Below are 16,042 nucleotides of genomic sequence, written 5' to 3' on the forward strand. Positions count from 1 at the left end.
TAGGGAAAGGTGTCCGTGACCAGAAGAAATGAATGTCTCTGTAATTACGGATGAAACCTACGGTCGTGTGCGTTTTACGAATGACCATGTTTTTTCTGTGAGGTTTTTGGCCACGCGGTTCACCTGTAAAAATCACGCGCCCAAAAAGACCATTACATGCACATACACCCACCGGGGCGGACTGCTTTTCTTTGCCCTTTTATATGTCCTTTCAGGGGAGATTTTAACTACTTGGGGACCCCACTCTTCTCCCTATCTTATAAGCTAAATTTGACAGCGGGGTCCAGCGCAGCGTGGCATACACATTAACACGAGCGTATCGTGAAAAACGCGTGTGAATCTGGTGCGTGTGTGTTGCGTTATGCGTCAGCGTGCTTTGCGAGTGGCATGATTTTTTCACGCACTCGCAAAGCACGTCTTTTTTCAAACAAATTGATGCGCAAATCATGCACCGCACACGGATGTGCATCTGTGTGCGGTGCGTGGTTTTCACTCACCAATTGGCGCCTAGGTGCGTGGAAACGCACCAATATAGGACATGTAGTGAGTTTCACGCAACGGGCTCTCGCTGTGGGAAAACTCACGCATGAGTGAACGGCCCCATTAAAATCAATGGGTCCGTGTGCTGTGCGTGATTTCCATGCGCAGCACATGGACGTTATGCACGCTCGTGTGAATAGGCCCTAAGACAGCACATGTTATTTCTATTGTCAGAGGAGATAAGCAGCAATAGGACACATCAAGTGCCACTTATCTTGAGGAAGATAATAGGGTCAGATGGATAACAATCCTATTCAGGCTGTTCCAATAGATATTCACTTACACATGAAAAATATTATGTCTATGACCAGTTTAAGGTGTAAAAGCCTTTCACACCGGGCAATTATCGGGCAGACAAGCGTTCAAATCATTCCCAATAATAGTCCTGTGTAAACAGGGGAGCGATCCGCAGATGAACGAGCAGATCGTATCGCTTTAAATGTGCAAAACATTATGGCTGTCGGCAGCACGTGTTGGTGTGTAAGCATCGGAGACGCGCTGACAATATGATGGTAAAGTGTGGGGACGATCGATCGGCGTAACGAGCGCTCCTCCTCATACTAGCTGCTTGCGAAAGGACCAAACGATCGCCGATCAGAACGGCGCTCGTTGCATCGGCCACAATTGTTCGATGTAAAAGAGAGAAAATACAGCTCCTGGATCGCGACAACCTTGTCTGGGCGGTCACAACCGGCGGAGGATTCAAAATTGGTGGAAATCAGGTACGTGGCCCACCGGGCTGAGGATGGGGGTGTCAGGGGCCAAGACTCGGGGCAAGAGCGTGATTTCCAGTTCTTGCCTATGTAATACCTGCCCATGCTACAATGTTGTGCACTCTCTAGACGCTATCCTTACCTATCCCCTTATAGGTGGGGTCTTTACGGTGGGTGATCCCGTTCTCCAGGCCGAGCTCTTGCGGTGAGATGGGGTAGGGAGGCCTCAGCCGGATCTCGGTCTGCATGTCGGCGAGGTTCACCTTGGTGGTCAGTGAGCGGGGGTTGTTGAATCTTTGCTTCGTCTTCTGTATGAAATTATCTGGTGAAGTAAATGCAGGAGGGTTAATAACGTTTCCATTCACTCTCTCCTGTCTCCAGTCCCTGACGTGGCGTCCTGCACGCGGTTTATCACGTCACCATCCGCCAGGTCATCTGTCCGCAGCCTCTAGGCTTTGCAGCGACTCGTTGCCTCGCTCTGTGTTCATTGCACTTACATGCAGTTTGTTACCTATACGGGGGCGGTAATGTGGCGCCCGCGCAGCCATCCGTCTTAGAAGGTGTCACTTCACAACCGTTAAATCCCCTCACAACCATTTTATCTCCGCTGCAGAATCGTTACTAACCCGCGGGGTAAATATATGACTGAGATAGAAAGATTGGGAAATGATGAACGGCTGCAGCGCGGATTATACACAGTGAGGATCAGCATGGAATTCACTCAATCTTCATAGAGTTTTGAGTAGCGTTTACTTCTCTTGTACTGATCTCGAGTTACATCATTTCTTATACTCCACTCACATCAAGAGCTGCATTCACAATAGCAGTTTTTCAGCTCTTGCATTGGGGGATTTCTTAATGCAATTACAGCGGTTTTATGACATAATTGATTTAAAATAAATAAATGGTGTTCATGCTGAATGTTATATTTATGGAGGCCCTTTGACACTTACGTATTACGGCCAGAACTATATGGTAGAGCAAAAAACGACATCTCCCACAACGCAATGCAGCAAGGGTTCAGGTAAGTTGCAAGAACTGCATCTGTAAGCAGAGTCTGAACCACTGCTGTTAATATTGTGCAGATCTGGATGTAACTAGAGTACAAGGCAACACCTATGCAAAAAAAATGAACAGACGGCAGGAAAATCAGAGAAAATTCAAACAAACAAACATATCAGTGGGACATTATACGCCGTCTATTAGGCAGGACATGAGGTGCGGTGGATGAGAACAAAACTCTCTTCCCTACAATTAATGAAACTGTAATCAGGAAAAAAAAAAAGCTGCAACAACAAAACCCCGGAGTTTAGAAGCCGCTTAACGAGAAGGAACATTAACTGTGGCGATTAACTCCAGACGAGCGCACTGAACGCCCAGGACGGACGCGCTGCAATCATCTGCCGCTCATCCTGGATGAATTGCGCAGACTAGACTCTGAGAAAAATGGCTGCCACTGCCGGCGTAACGCATGGGAAATTGTGAAGTTTCGTTACACGCGCCTCTACTGCCGCGCAGATCACGCATGATAATTAACGGGCACTCACCAAACTCGATGAAGGAGTACGGTCTGACGGCGGAGTTGATGGGAACCATTTCGTACGCGGTGATGAACTCTTTCTGCAGCTCCTCCAGGAAGCAGAAGGCCAGGACGCTGGGGTAACTGTCCGAGCACAGCGTCATATAGCTGACGCCCAGGGAACTGATGAAGCTGCAACGACACAACCATCAGCAATCATATAACGGTAACACACGGACTGCGACATGTAACGCAGCAGCGACCGCAGACACGCGACGCCACCATATTGGATACGATCTGCTGACAATCTATCGGTACGGCTGCTCTGCAGAGAGTAAAGGTAATTAGGAAGCATTGTTAGAGTTTCACAGTTGATTCTGGACATAAACTGAGCCAAACGTATATATATATTAATGGGGGGTGAGGGAGATAAGCGGTGATGATTAGCGGCAGTATAGAACCACAATAAACTAACCTTCCATTGCTCATGACTTTCATCTTAAAGCGTCTCTGTCCCCACATTATAAGTGCCCTGTCTCCTATATAATGTGATCGGCGCTGTAATGTAGGTGACAGTAATGCTTTTTATTTAGAAAAACGATCTATTTTTACCACTTTATGAGCGATTTTTAGCTTTATGCTAATTAGTTTCTTAATGCCCAAGTGGGAGGAGTGTATGACGCTGACCAATCAGTGACCAATCAGCATCATACACTTCTTTCCATTCATTTACACTGCACTAGCGATATCACTATGTGCAGACACATACACACACTATAACGCTACTGCAGTGTCCTGATAATGAATATACATCACCTCCAGCCAGGACGTCATGTCTATTCACAATCCTGACACTTCTAAATATTTTCTGTGAGATTCCAGCAAGGCAAGCGTAATCTCGTTTGAAATGACAGGTTACATCGTAATCTTGCGAGATTATGCTTGCCTTGCTGTAAATCACAGACGCTACAGAAGTGTCAGGATTGTGAATACACATCCCGTCCTGGCTGGAGGTAATGTCTATTCATTATCAGGACACTGCAGCAATGTTAGTGTGTGTGTATGTGGCTGCATACAGTTATATCGCTATCTGCAGTGTAAATGAATGGAGAGGAGTGCATGATGCTGATTGGTCACTGATTGGTCAGCGTCATACACTCCTCTGTACAACGCTCACTTGGTCAATAGTAAAACACGCCCAGTTGGGCATTAAGAAACTCATTAGCATAAAGCTAAAAATCGCTCATAAAGTGGTAAAAATAGATAGTTTTTCGAAATAAAAAGCTTTACTGTCACCTACATTACAGCGCCGATCACATTATATAGGAGACAGGACACTTATAATGTGGGGACAGAGACGCTTTAAGCACGAGCTTCCCCAGGTTCCTTCCCTGCAGCAATAAGATCTTATCACAGGACCTCCCAAGTGACCCCCGCTGGCACTAATAATCTGTTATACTCTGGACTAGGGCCGGGCAATTAGGACCTAAATCAAAATCACGATTAATTGAACATGTGACCTCAATTACAATTATTAAACGATTATTTAGGCCACACCCTCTATTTGCATGTTACGCCATTGAATTAATATTTAACCCGAGCCTGCTTTATACTACTGTATATAATATACCCCCTGACACCCCCCACACAGTATATTACCCCCATAGCTGCCTCTACACAGTATAATGCCCCATAGCTGCCCCCACACAGTATAATGCCCCCCACACAGTAACACCTAACCCCGTTCCAATGACGAGTGGAGATCCCTCCGGTCTGTGCGGCACGGCGCAGGCAGGCGCGCTGACATCACTGCCTCGCGTCCAGCGGTACATAGTGAATGGTAGAGCAGGGACCTTGCGGCTCCCGGCTCTACCATTGGTTTCAACTGTATCTGCGTCCTGAAGATACAGCTGCAGTTTAAACCGGGGAAAAAATATTGGTAAAACCGAAATTCGCAAGATGGCGTTGATTAAATGCACTTAATTTCGATTAATTGCCCAGTTTTACTCTGGACCACCAAGAATTTCAGATATAGTGCCCTACCCATGGTGCTATTACTCCACGGATCACAGACCAGGTCCTCTCTGACGTGTTGTCCTGCCACTGAATGGTGGACGCGGCAGGCTCCGGGATAATCCCACATACCGCTGAGTTGGCTCCGGGATAATCCCACATACCGCTGAGTTGGCTCCGGGATAATCCCACATACCGCTGAGTTGGCTCCGGGATAATCCCACATACCGCTGAGTTGGCTCCGGGATAATCCCACATACCGTTGAGTTGGCTCCGGGATAATCCCACATACAGCTGAGTTGGCTCTGGGATAATCCCACATACCGCTGAGTTGGCTCCGGGATAATTCCACATACCGCTGAGTTGGCTCCGGGATAATCCCACGTACCGCTGAGTTGGCTCCGGGATAATCCCACATACCGCTGAGTTGGCTCCGGGATAATCCCACATACCGTTGAGTTGGCTCCGGGATAATCCCACATACAGCTGAGTTGGCTCTGGGATAATCCCACATACCGCTGAGTTGGCTCCGGGATAATCCCACATACCGCTGAGTTGGCTCCGGGATAATCCCACATACCGCTGAGTTGGCTCCGGGATAATCCCACATACCGTTGAGTTGGCTCCGGGATAATCCCACATACAGCTGAGTTGGCTCTGGGATAATCCCACATACCGCTGAGTTGGCTCCGGGATAATCCCACATACCGCTGAGTTGGCTCCGGGATAATCCCACATACCGCTGAGCTGCTGCCAGTGCCGGTCAGGGAGATTTACGCTAATTTAGCACTGGGACATGTTTTGTCTAATGATGGAGTAGCAGGATTTCTGGACTATAGGAAGACAGATTAATGGACGTTATCTGTAATATTCTACAGGCACCCCCACGACCTGCAGACCGACCACTATACACGACCTGCGAATTCTAGTCCTCGTCTCCAATGCTGGAATGTGTGAATACAAAGATTTAGCAAATGGATTATTATCTGCAAATGAATCTAAAGCGACATATAATCCCGGGAATCCCTCTCCGATGTTATAACACACCCGGGACAGATCTGCACAGGGTTAAACCCTCTGTAATACATTGGGAACATCGGTGTCTCTAAAATAGGGAAATTAGATTGTGAGCCCCAAAAACCGATGTGAATGGAGACAATCTGTACAACGCTGCAGAATATGTTGGAGCTACGTAGAAACAGGAAATAATAAATGTTGGCAAATGAGTAAAGAACCAGAGCGGTCAGAGCCGGAAACCTCCATCGCATGCTGCTCATTAAGGCGAAGTTCACACCTGCGTCGGAGGCTCCACCATCGCAGATTCGGTCAAGATGGTGGACACCATGACGGGATCCGATAAACCCCATTGCAAGTAAATGGGTTCCATGGGCCGCCGGTGGTGTCGGTCATATGACGGATCTGGCACTGCGTCCTGGTCCCGGTTATAAACGTATATCAAGAGGCAGATGTGAACAGCGCCGAGTCTGAGTAATCGCCCTGCGTTCATTATCGGATGGAGCCAGCACTTCAGATTTGTTAGAAATAAGAGATAGAAGAATTAATTTGACTAAACGAGAGATGGAAAGTAAGGAAATTATTTCCAGGCGGCTCCGTCCTCATCAGCAGAACAATCCCGAGCCCGCCGCTAAATATAAAGCAGAGAAGTCACAGAGGAAAGGACTCCGGAAGCTGCAGCGGGTGCAATGATGGGTGATGTGCCGTGACCAGGGACAGTGGGGTGCAGCGGTCTGAGTCGTCACCTCCATGTATTTTCTGATCTCAGACACGGTTATCGATAATGTCATCGCACCATCTGCTCTAATGAATCGGCGCCCACGTCACATCTCGCAATGGGCAGACGAAGCTGGCACTGACGCTGGCACTGACGCTGCCACTATAGGAGGGCTCTTCATCTGAGGTCTTAAAGGGACACTACACTGAAAATATATTTACTCCAGCTCTACTGTGCGACTGGAACAAGCACTCAGTACTATTTTCTTGATGCAATGCCAATCATTTCCAGTATTTAGGGTTTATTGTGCGCAGGTCCTTACAAAAATATACCAAAATGATCCAGGAGTTAAATTAAAGGGCCGGTGTCCAGTCTTCTGTAAATAAAAAGAATCACTGTAAAAAAAAAAAAAAAAGTTCTGCAACTTTCTAATAGACTTCCTCACCTTTTTCCAAACCGGTCCTGACTAAAGGCCCTATTACACCGGCTGATAATCGGACGCTGTAGCGAGACATCGTTGATCGGCACTTGTTTGCTCCTGTCACACGGAGCTATGGATGGGGACGAGCGCTCGTTACTCTGATCGCTCGTCCCCATACATTATTATCATGTCGGCAGCGCGTCTCCCGGTTTACACACCAAGACGCACCGCCGACAACGATAATACTTCACTTTTTAAAACGATACGACCGGCAGGTGATTGAGCGTTTCCTCGTTGATCGCTGATCTGTTTACACAGGACAATTATCGCCAACGAGCGTTCTATGAACTAAAGATCTGCCCGATAATCGCCCCGTGTAAAAGGGCCTTTAGTTCTGTTCCCGCACCTGATAACGTTTGTCACAATGTATCAGTGTAGGCAATGTGTGAGATAAACGCAGCAGCGGCACAAAACTCCTCTATCCTGGACCGTTCCCACCTACACAGTAACAAGTCCATCAGCTGTATGTGCAGTACGAGGTCTGGACAAGTTTCCAGCCACTGAAAGTAAACAACTAACGTTAATGGCAGCCACGCGTGGCACCCGTCTGAGCAGGCTGCATATAAATGAAATTGTAACAACGTTTCTACGCCAGTTTTCTGGCGTAGAAATGTTGCAAACGGATCAAAAGTAGCAAAAATTTCTACTTTTCAGCCTTTACCCTGCTCATTTTTTATATAAGTGGGCGGAGCTTAGCTATACGCGTTTACTAGAACTTACGCCAGGAACTCGCAGAAATGACATCGGATTACTCACTGAACATGGTGCGGGCCCCTCTTCATGGTGCACCGGTCCGGGAGCTGCTCCAACTTTCGCGACAGCACTTTTAGGTGTTTCTTGGTCTCCTGTACGGAAATGTTTTGTTCGTGGTCTGTGGAGGCAGAAAGTGGGAGCCCATCTCTTGCTCGAACCACCGAGGCAAACAGAATGACGGACATTTCCAAAAATGTTTATAGTCTGGAGGGAGACAGAGATATTACAGTGTTATATATGACAGGGTCACATGGCTGCGGCCGCCGTACAGAAGACTCATCTTATGGGAAGTTACTACTTTACTGACTGTGATAGATCACTAATAGCACTCAGTCATGTGACACGTGACATCACCACAAGCCCGGTTCTATTGTGCAGGAGTGACATCACTGCTCTCCAGACCAGCACAGCGGCTGTACACACTAGGTCAGGAGGGCTTCTCGGCCTCTGCATGTGGGCAAGAATGTTTCCATTCACTGACAGCAAATGGTGAATTATTGAAACACAAACTTGCAGACCTATTTTTTTCTTTCTTACATATAGCTGGGCATACAAGTCAAATATTGGGGGATACACAACATCACTGAGGGGACACGCGCAGGTTCGACACTGAATCACGGAGGTGCTTTCCTCGGACTTCTGCCATCATAATCTTATTTCAGCCGTTAATATACGTACCGCTTCTGGTATTTTATAATAACGCGTCCCATACATTTGCCTCCGACCCCACGGCATTTGACGTATATATTAGTAAGGGGTATTTGCTCCATAAGTTGCCGTCTTATGTGAAATATTTAATATTCTGTTCACCAGTTTTGCAGTTATCTTGGTCTTCTATATGGGTAACGCCTATGGTTGTGACCCAGCTTTCCACAGACCCCAAATGGCAATCAATCTTATGTAGACAGCCTAAGACAGGCACTCACAGTGATCACGCTCTCATCATTTATAATGTCGTCTCTGTGCCTGGGATATATAAGAGTGAGGGGGTCACACAGGCTGTATCAGTGTAGAGAGAAGAGAGAACCCATGGCAGAGTCTGCAGGGGGGGGGGGAATCACACAGGCTGTATCAGTGTAGAGAGAGAAGAGAGCACCCATGTCAGAGTCTGCAGGGGGAGGGGGGGGGCACACAGGCTGTATCAGTGTAGAGAGAGAAGAGAGCACCCATGTCAGAGTCTGCAGGGGGAGGGGGGGGTCACACAGGCTGTATCAGTGTAGAGAGAAGAGAGCACCCATGTCAGAGTCTGCAGGGGGAGGGGGGGGGTCACACAGGCTGTATCAGTGTAGAGAGAAGAGAGCACCCATGTCAGAGTCTGCAGAGGGGGGGGATCACACAGGATGTATCAGTGTAGAGAGAGAAGAGAGAACCCATGGCAGAGTATGCAGGGGGAGGGGGGGGGTCACACAGGCTGTATCAGTGTAGAGAGAGAAGAGAGCACCCATGGCAGAGTCTGCAGGGGGAGGGGGGGGGGTCACACAGGCTGTATCAGTGTAGAGAGAGAAGAGAGCACCCATGGCAGAGTCTGCAGGGGGAGGGGGGGGGGGTCACACAGGCTGTGTCAGTGTAGAGAGAAGAGAGCACCCATGTCAGAGTCTGCAGAGGGGGGGGGATCACACAGGATGTATCAGTGTAGAGAGAGAAGAGAGAACCCATGGCAGAGTATGCAGGGGGAGGGGGGGGTCACACAGGCTGTATCAGTGTAGAGAGAGAAGAGAGCACCCATGTCAGAGTCTGCAGGGGGAGGGGGGTCACACAGGCTGTATCAGTGTAGAGAGAGAAGAGAGCACCCATGTCAGAGTCTGCAGGGGGAGGGGGGTCACACAGGCTGTATCAGTGTAGAGAGAAGAGAGCACCCATGGCAGAGTATGCAGGGGAGGATGCGGAGATCACACCGGCTGTAGATAGGGAGGAGAGAACCCACAGAATAGTGTGCAGGTGTGCGGCACACGTTGTACTGTATCACAGTAGAGAGCACACATGGCAGAGAGGGATGAAGCTGTGCTTATACATGAGAGCTAGTGAAGGCAGCATCATCCTGGACACAAAGATCTCATATCCAGTATGTATTAGGCTATGTTCACACACGGAGTTAAAAATGTCTGAAAATAATGAGCTCTTTTCTAGGGAAAACAGCTCCTGATTTTCAGACGTTTTTTATGCCACTCGCGATTTTTGAGGCGCTTTTGGAGCGGTTTTCAATAGAGTCAATGAAAAACGGCTCCAAAAATGTCCCAAGACAGTGACCTGCACTTCTTTTTCGTGGCCGTTTTTTACGTGGCCGTTTTTCAAAACAGCCGTGTAAAAAAACGAACCGTCGAAACAGAAGCTGTTTTTCCCATTCAAATCAATGGGCAGATGTTTGAAAGTGTTCTGCTTCCAATTTTTCGGCCGTTTACGTCCCAAAAAACGGGCATAAATAGGGCGTGTGAACATACCCTTACTGGAAGGAACACGGCCACATGAGAAAAGTCTGAAACTAGAAGCAGACTGCACATCGGGGGTCTGAGAATGAATGAAGGCGTGAAGATGGCCTAAAACTTACTTCAACTTTTTAAACTACAGATAAACTACATCTAACCACTAACACATATAAAAATGATCTTTCCCATGTCAAAACGCGTCCGTCCATAGACTAATTCTGTAGTTGACAATTTCTTATTATGATATTTACTATTTTAGTAGAAATACAATAGGACACAGGCCTCACGTATGTAAGAAAGCGTTTTACTCACTAATCCCCCGCAGTTTAACTAGCAATGACGAAGGCTGAAAAGAAAGGACAAGACTTGGCGAGCGCGATGCAGAGGTCTGTGCCGCAGGTGCGCTCTCCGTGATTACAGGACGTCTCGGCGATACCTGGATATAGCGCTCGTCACCGCAGCATCTCAATTATATCAGAAACCAGAGAAATTAGTGAGAAGCCCAGGAGCCACACAAACTCCAGATGCTGCAACTAACATGGTATCTGCCTTGTGTCTGAAAGCGCCCCCTATGGGCATGAACAGATCTGCTCCCCAGGACTAAAACGAACACGAAATCTGACGGCGCCCCCTATGGACATAAACAGTCAGCGTCCCGGGACTATAAACCAGCAGATTTTGTCACACAACTGGTCACAGACACAGGAAAAAACGCAACCGATGACAAGTGTCCGTGCGGCCCCTGCGGCTCCAGAACGCTGAGGGATTATGGTTGGATGGGATCTCCGTAAATATCTAATCCCAGTGATTTCATCTTGGACGGACGGGATTCTCCATACGCATTTATGTCTTTTACAGATTTATACCCCCAATAATAAATAATCCTCTAGTTTTAAGAAAGCTTCATCTTGTATAATGAAAACTTCAGTCCTGACTACGGATGTCACGAGACCAGAATTTGGACTTCGATACCGATACTTTGTGTAGTATTGCGATTTTCGATACTAAAACGATACTTTGCCAACAGTAATAAAATAATAATAAGTTCTTTCATTTTGTGATGTGAGGCGCGAGGTGCGATGATGAATTTTGAATGTGCCTCACACTAATAGTAATTAACCCCATAATGTTTCTCAGTCATAATGGGTTAATGTGTGAGGTACATGACGGGGTTAATTACTATTAGTGTGAGGCACGGAGGTTAAATTCCTCGCACCTCGCGCCTCAGTAATAAGTGATAGAAAGAAGTGTTTATCTTATTTTTTCATGGTGTAGACATCATAAATGACGCAAAATGTGTGTTGTGAAGGTTATAACGGCCGCGCCGATACCGAATATGTGTATATTTTATGTATTGAGACTTAGTTTAATGGTTATTGTAAAAAATGTGTATGTGGATTTTTATTTAATATCATTTTATGTTTTTACTTTATTTTTTGAAACTTGAATGTACTGACATATCTATATACTGATAGCACACAGCCATATATCTATATACTGATAGTACACAGCCATATATCTATATACTGATAGCACACAGGCATATATCTATATACTGATAGCACACAGCCATATATCTATATACTGATAGCACACAGGCATATATCTATATACTGATAGCACACAGCCATATATCTATATACTGATAGCACACAGGCATATATCTATATACTGATAGCACACAGGCATATATCTATATACTGATAGCACACAGGCATATATCTATATACTGATAGTACACTGGCATATATCTATATACTGATAGTACACAGGCATATATCTATATACTGATAGCACACAGGCATATATCTATATACTGATAGCACACAGGCATATATCTATATACTGATAGTACACAGGCATATATCTATATACTGATAGCACACAGCCATATATCTATATACTGATAGCACACAGGCATATATCTATATACTGATAGCACACAGGCATATATCTATATACTGATAGTACACAGGCATATATCTATATACTGATAGCACACAGGCATATATCTATATACTGATAGTACACAGGCATATATCTATATACTGATAGTACACAGGCATATATCTATATACTGATAGTACACAGGCATATATCTATATACTGATAGTACACTGGCATACATCTATATACTGATAGCACACAGGCATATATCTATATACTGATAGTACACAGGCATATATCTATATACTGATAGTACACAGGCATATATCTATATACTGATAGTACACGGGCATATATCTATATACTGATAGCACACGGGCATATATCTATATACTGATAGCACACAGGCATATATCTATATACTGATAGCACACAGGCATATATCTATATACTGATAGCACACAGGCATATATCTATATACTGATAGCACACAGGCATATATCTATATACTGATAGCACACAGGCATATATCTATATACTGATAGCACACAGGCATATATCTATATACTGATAGCACACAGGCATATATCTATATACTGATAGCACACAGGCATATATCTATATACTGATAGCACACAGGCATATATCTATATACTGATAGCACACAGGCATATATCTATATACTGATAGCACACAGCCATATATCTATATACTGATAGCACACAGGCATATATCTATATACTGATAGCACACAGGCATATATCTATATACTGATAGTACACAGGCGTATATCTATATACTGATAGCACACAGGCATATATCTATATACTGATAGTACACAGGCATATATCTATATACTGATAGTACACAGCCATATATCTATATACTGATAGCACACAGGCATATATCTATATACTGATAGTACACAGCCATATATCTATATACTGATAGCACACAGGCATATATCTATATACTGATAGTACACAGGCGTATATCTATATACTGATAGCACACAGGCATATATCTATATACTGATAGCACACAGGCGTATATCTATATACTGATAGCACACAGGCATATATCTATATACTGATAGTACACTGGCATACATCTATATACTGATAGCACACAGGCATATATCTATATACTGATAGTACACAGGCATATATCTATATACTGATAGTACACAGGCATATATCTATATACTGATAGCACACAGGCATATATCTATATACTGATAGCACACAGGCATATATCTATATACTGATAGCACACAGGCATATATCTATATACTGATAGCACACAGGCATATATCTATATACTGATAGCACACAGGCATATATCTATATACTGATAGCACACAGGCATATATCTATATACTGATAGCACACAGGCATATATCTATATACTGATAGCACACAGGCATATATCTATATACTGATAGCACACAGGCATATATCTATATACTGATAGCACACAGGCATATATCTATATACTGATAGCACACAGGCATATATCTATATACTGATAGCACACAGGCATATATCTATATACTGATAGCACACAGCCATATATCTATATACTGATAGCACACAGGCATATATCTATATACTGATAGCACACAGGCATATATCTATATACTGATAGTACACAGGCGTATATCTATATACTGATAGCACACAGGCATATATCTATATACTGATAGTACACGGGCATATATCTATATACTGATAGCACACAGGCATATATCTATATACTGATAGTACACAGCCATATATCTATATACTGATAGCACACAGGCATATATCTATATACTGATAGTACACAGGCGTATATCTATATACTGATAGCACACAGGCATATATCTATATACTGATAGCACACAGGCGTATATCTATATACTGATAGTACACAGGCATATATCTATATACTGATAGCACACAGGCATATATCTATATACTGATAGCACACAGGCATATATCTATATACTGATAGTACACAGGCATATATCTATATACTGATAGCACACAGGCATATATCTATATACTGATAGCACACAGGCATATATCTATATACTGATAGCACACAGGCATATATCTATATACTGATAGTACACAGGCATATATCTATATACTGATAGTACACAGGCATATATCTATATACTGATAGCACACAGGCATATATCTATATACTGATAGCACACAGGCATATATCTATATACTGATAGCACACAGGCATATATCTATATACTGATAGCACACAGGCATATATCTATATACTGATAGTACACAGGCATATATCTATATACTGATAGCACACAGGCATATATCTATATACTGATAGTACACAGGCACATATCTATATACTGATAGCACACAGCCATATATCTATATACTGATAGCACACAGGCATATATCTATATACTGATAGCACACAGGCATATATCTATATACTGATAGCACACAGGCATATATCTATATACTGATAGTACACTGGCATATATCTATATACTGATAGTACACAGGCATATATCTATATACTGATAGCACACAGGCATATATCTATATACTGATAGCACACAGGCATATATCTATATACTGATAGTACACAGGCATATATCTATATACTGATAGCACACAGCCATATATCTATATACTGATAGCACACAGGCATATATCTATATACTGATAGCACACAGGCATATATCTATATACTGATAGTACACAGGCATATATCTATATACTGATAGCACACAGGCATATATCTATATACTGATAGTACACAGGCATATATCTATATACTGATAGTACACAGGCATATATCTATATACTGATAGTACACAGGCATATATCTATATACTGATAGTACACTGGCATACATCTATATACTGATAGCACACAGGCATATATCTATATACTGATAGTACACAGGCATATATCTATATACTGATAGTACACAGGCATATATCTATATACTGATAGTACACGGGCATATATCTATATACTGATAGCACACGGGCATATATCTATATACTGATAGCACACAGGCATATATCTATATACTGATAGCACACAGGCATATATCTATATACTGATAGCACACAGGCATATATCTATATACTGATAGCACACAGGCATATATCTATATACTGATAGCACACAGGCATATATCTATATACTGATAGCACACAGGCATATATCTATATACTGATAGCACACAGGCATATATCTATATACTGATAGCACACAGGCATATATCTATATACTGATAGCACACAGGCATATATCTATATACTGATAGCACACAGGCATATATCTATATACTGATAGCACACAGCCATATATCTATATACTGATAGCACACAGGCATATATCTATATACTGATAGCACACAGGCATATATCTATATACTGATAGTACACAGGCGTATATCTATATACTGATAGCACACAGGCATATATCTATATACTGATAGTACACAGGCATATATCTATATACTGATAGTACACAGCCATATATCTATATACTGATAGCACACAGGCATATATCTATATACTGATAGTACACAGCCATATATCTATATACTGATAGCACACAGGCATATATCTATATACTGATAGTACACAGGCGTATATCTATATACTGATAGCACACAGGCATATATCTATATACTGATAGCACACAGGCGTATATCTATATACTGATAGCACACAGGCATATATCTATATACTGATAGTACACTGGCATACATCTATATACTGATAGCACACAGGCATATATCTATATACTGATAGTACACAGGCATATATCTATATACTGATAGTACACAGGCATATATCTATATACTGATAGCACACAGGCATATATCTATATACTGATAGCACACAGGCATATATCTATATACTGATAGCACACAGGCATATATCTATATACTGATAGCACACAGGCATATATCTATATACTGATAGCACACAGGCATATA

General features: G+C 43.5%; 1 protein-coding gene across 1 annotated transcript in view; it reads right to left on the bottom strand.

Annotated features, from left to right (window-relative positions):
• Positions 1–16,042, bottom strand: part of SEC22A (SEC22 homolog A, vesicle trafficking protein) — a 58,297-nt gene that overhangs the window by 22,851 nt on the left and 19,404 nt on the right. The window contains exons 2-4 of the mRNA XM_075829032.1: positions 7,755–7,955; positions 2,801–2,964; positions 1,396–1,575 (exon numbers count right to left, since the gene is read on the bottom strand). Of these exons, the coding sequence (XP_075685147.1) occupies positions 1,396–1,575; positions 2,801–2,964; positions 7,755–7,936 (526 nt within the window). The 5' untranslated portion in view covers positions 7,937–7,955. The remainder of the gene's footprint in view (positions 1–1,395; positions 1,576–2,800; positions 2,965–7,754; positions 7,956–16,042) is intronic.

This window comes from Rhinoderma darwinii, chromosome 6, assembly GCF_050947455.1.
Source record: "Rhinoderma darwinii isolate aRhiDar2 chromosome 6, aRhiDar2.hap1, whole genome shotgun sequence".
Taxonomy (NCBI): domain Eukaryota; kingdom Metazoa; phylum Chordata; class Amphibia; order Anura; family Rhinodermatidae; genus Rhinoderma; species Rhinoderma darwinii.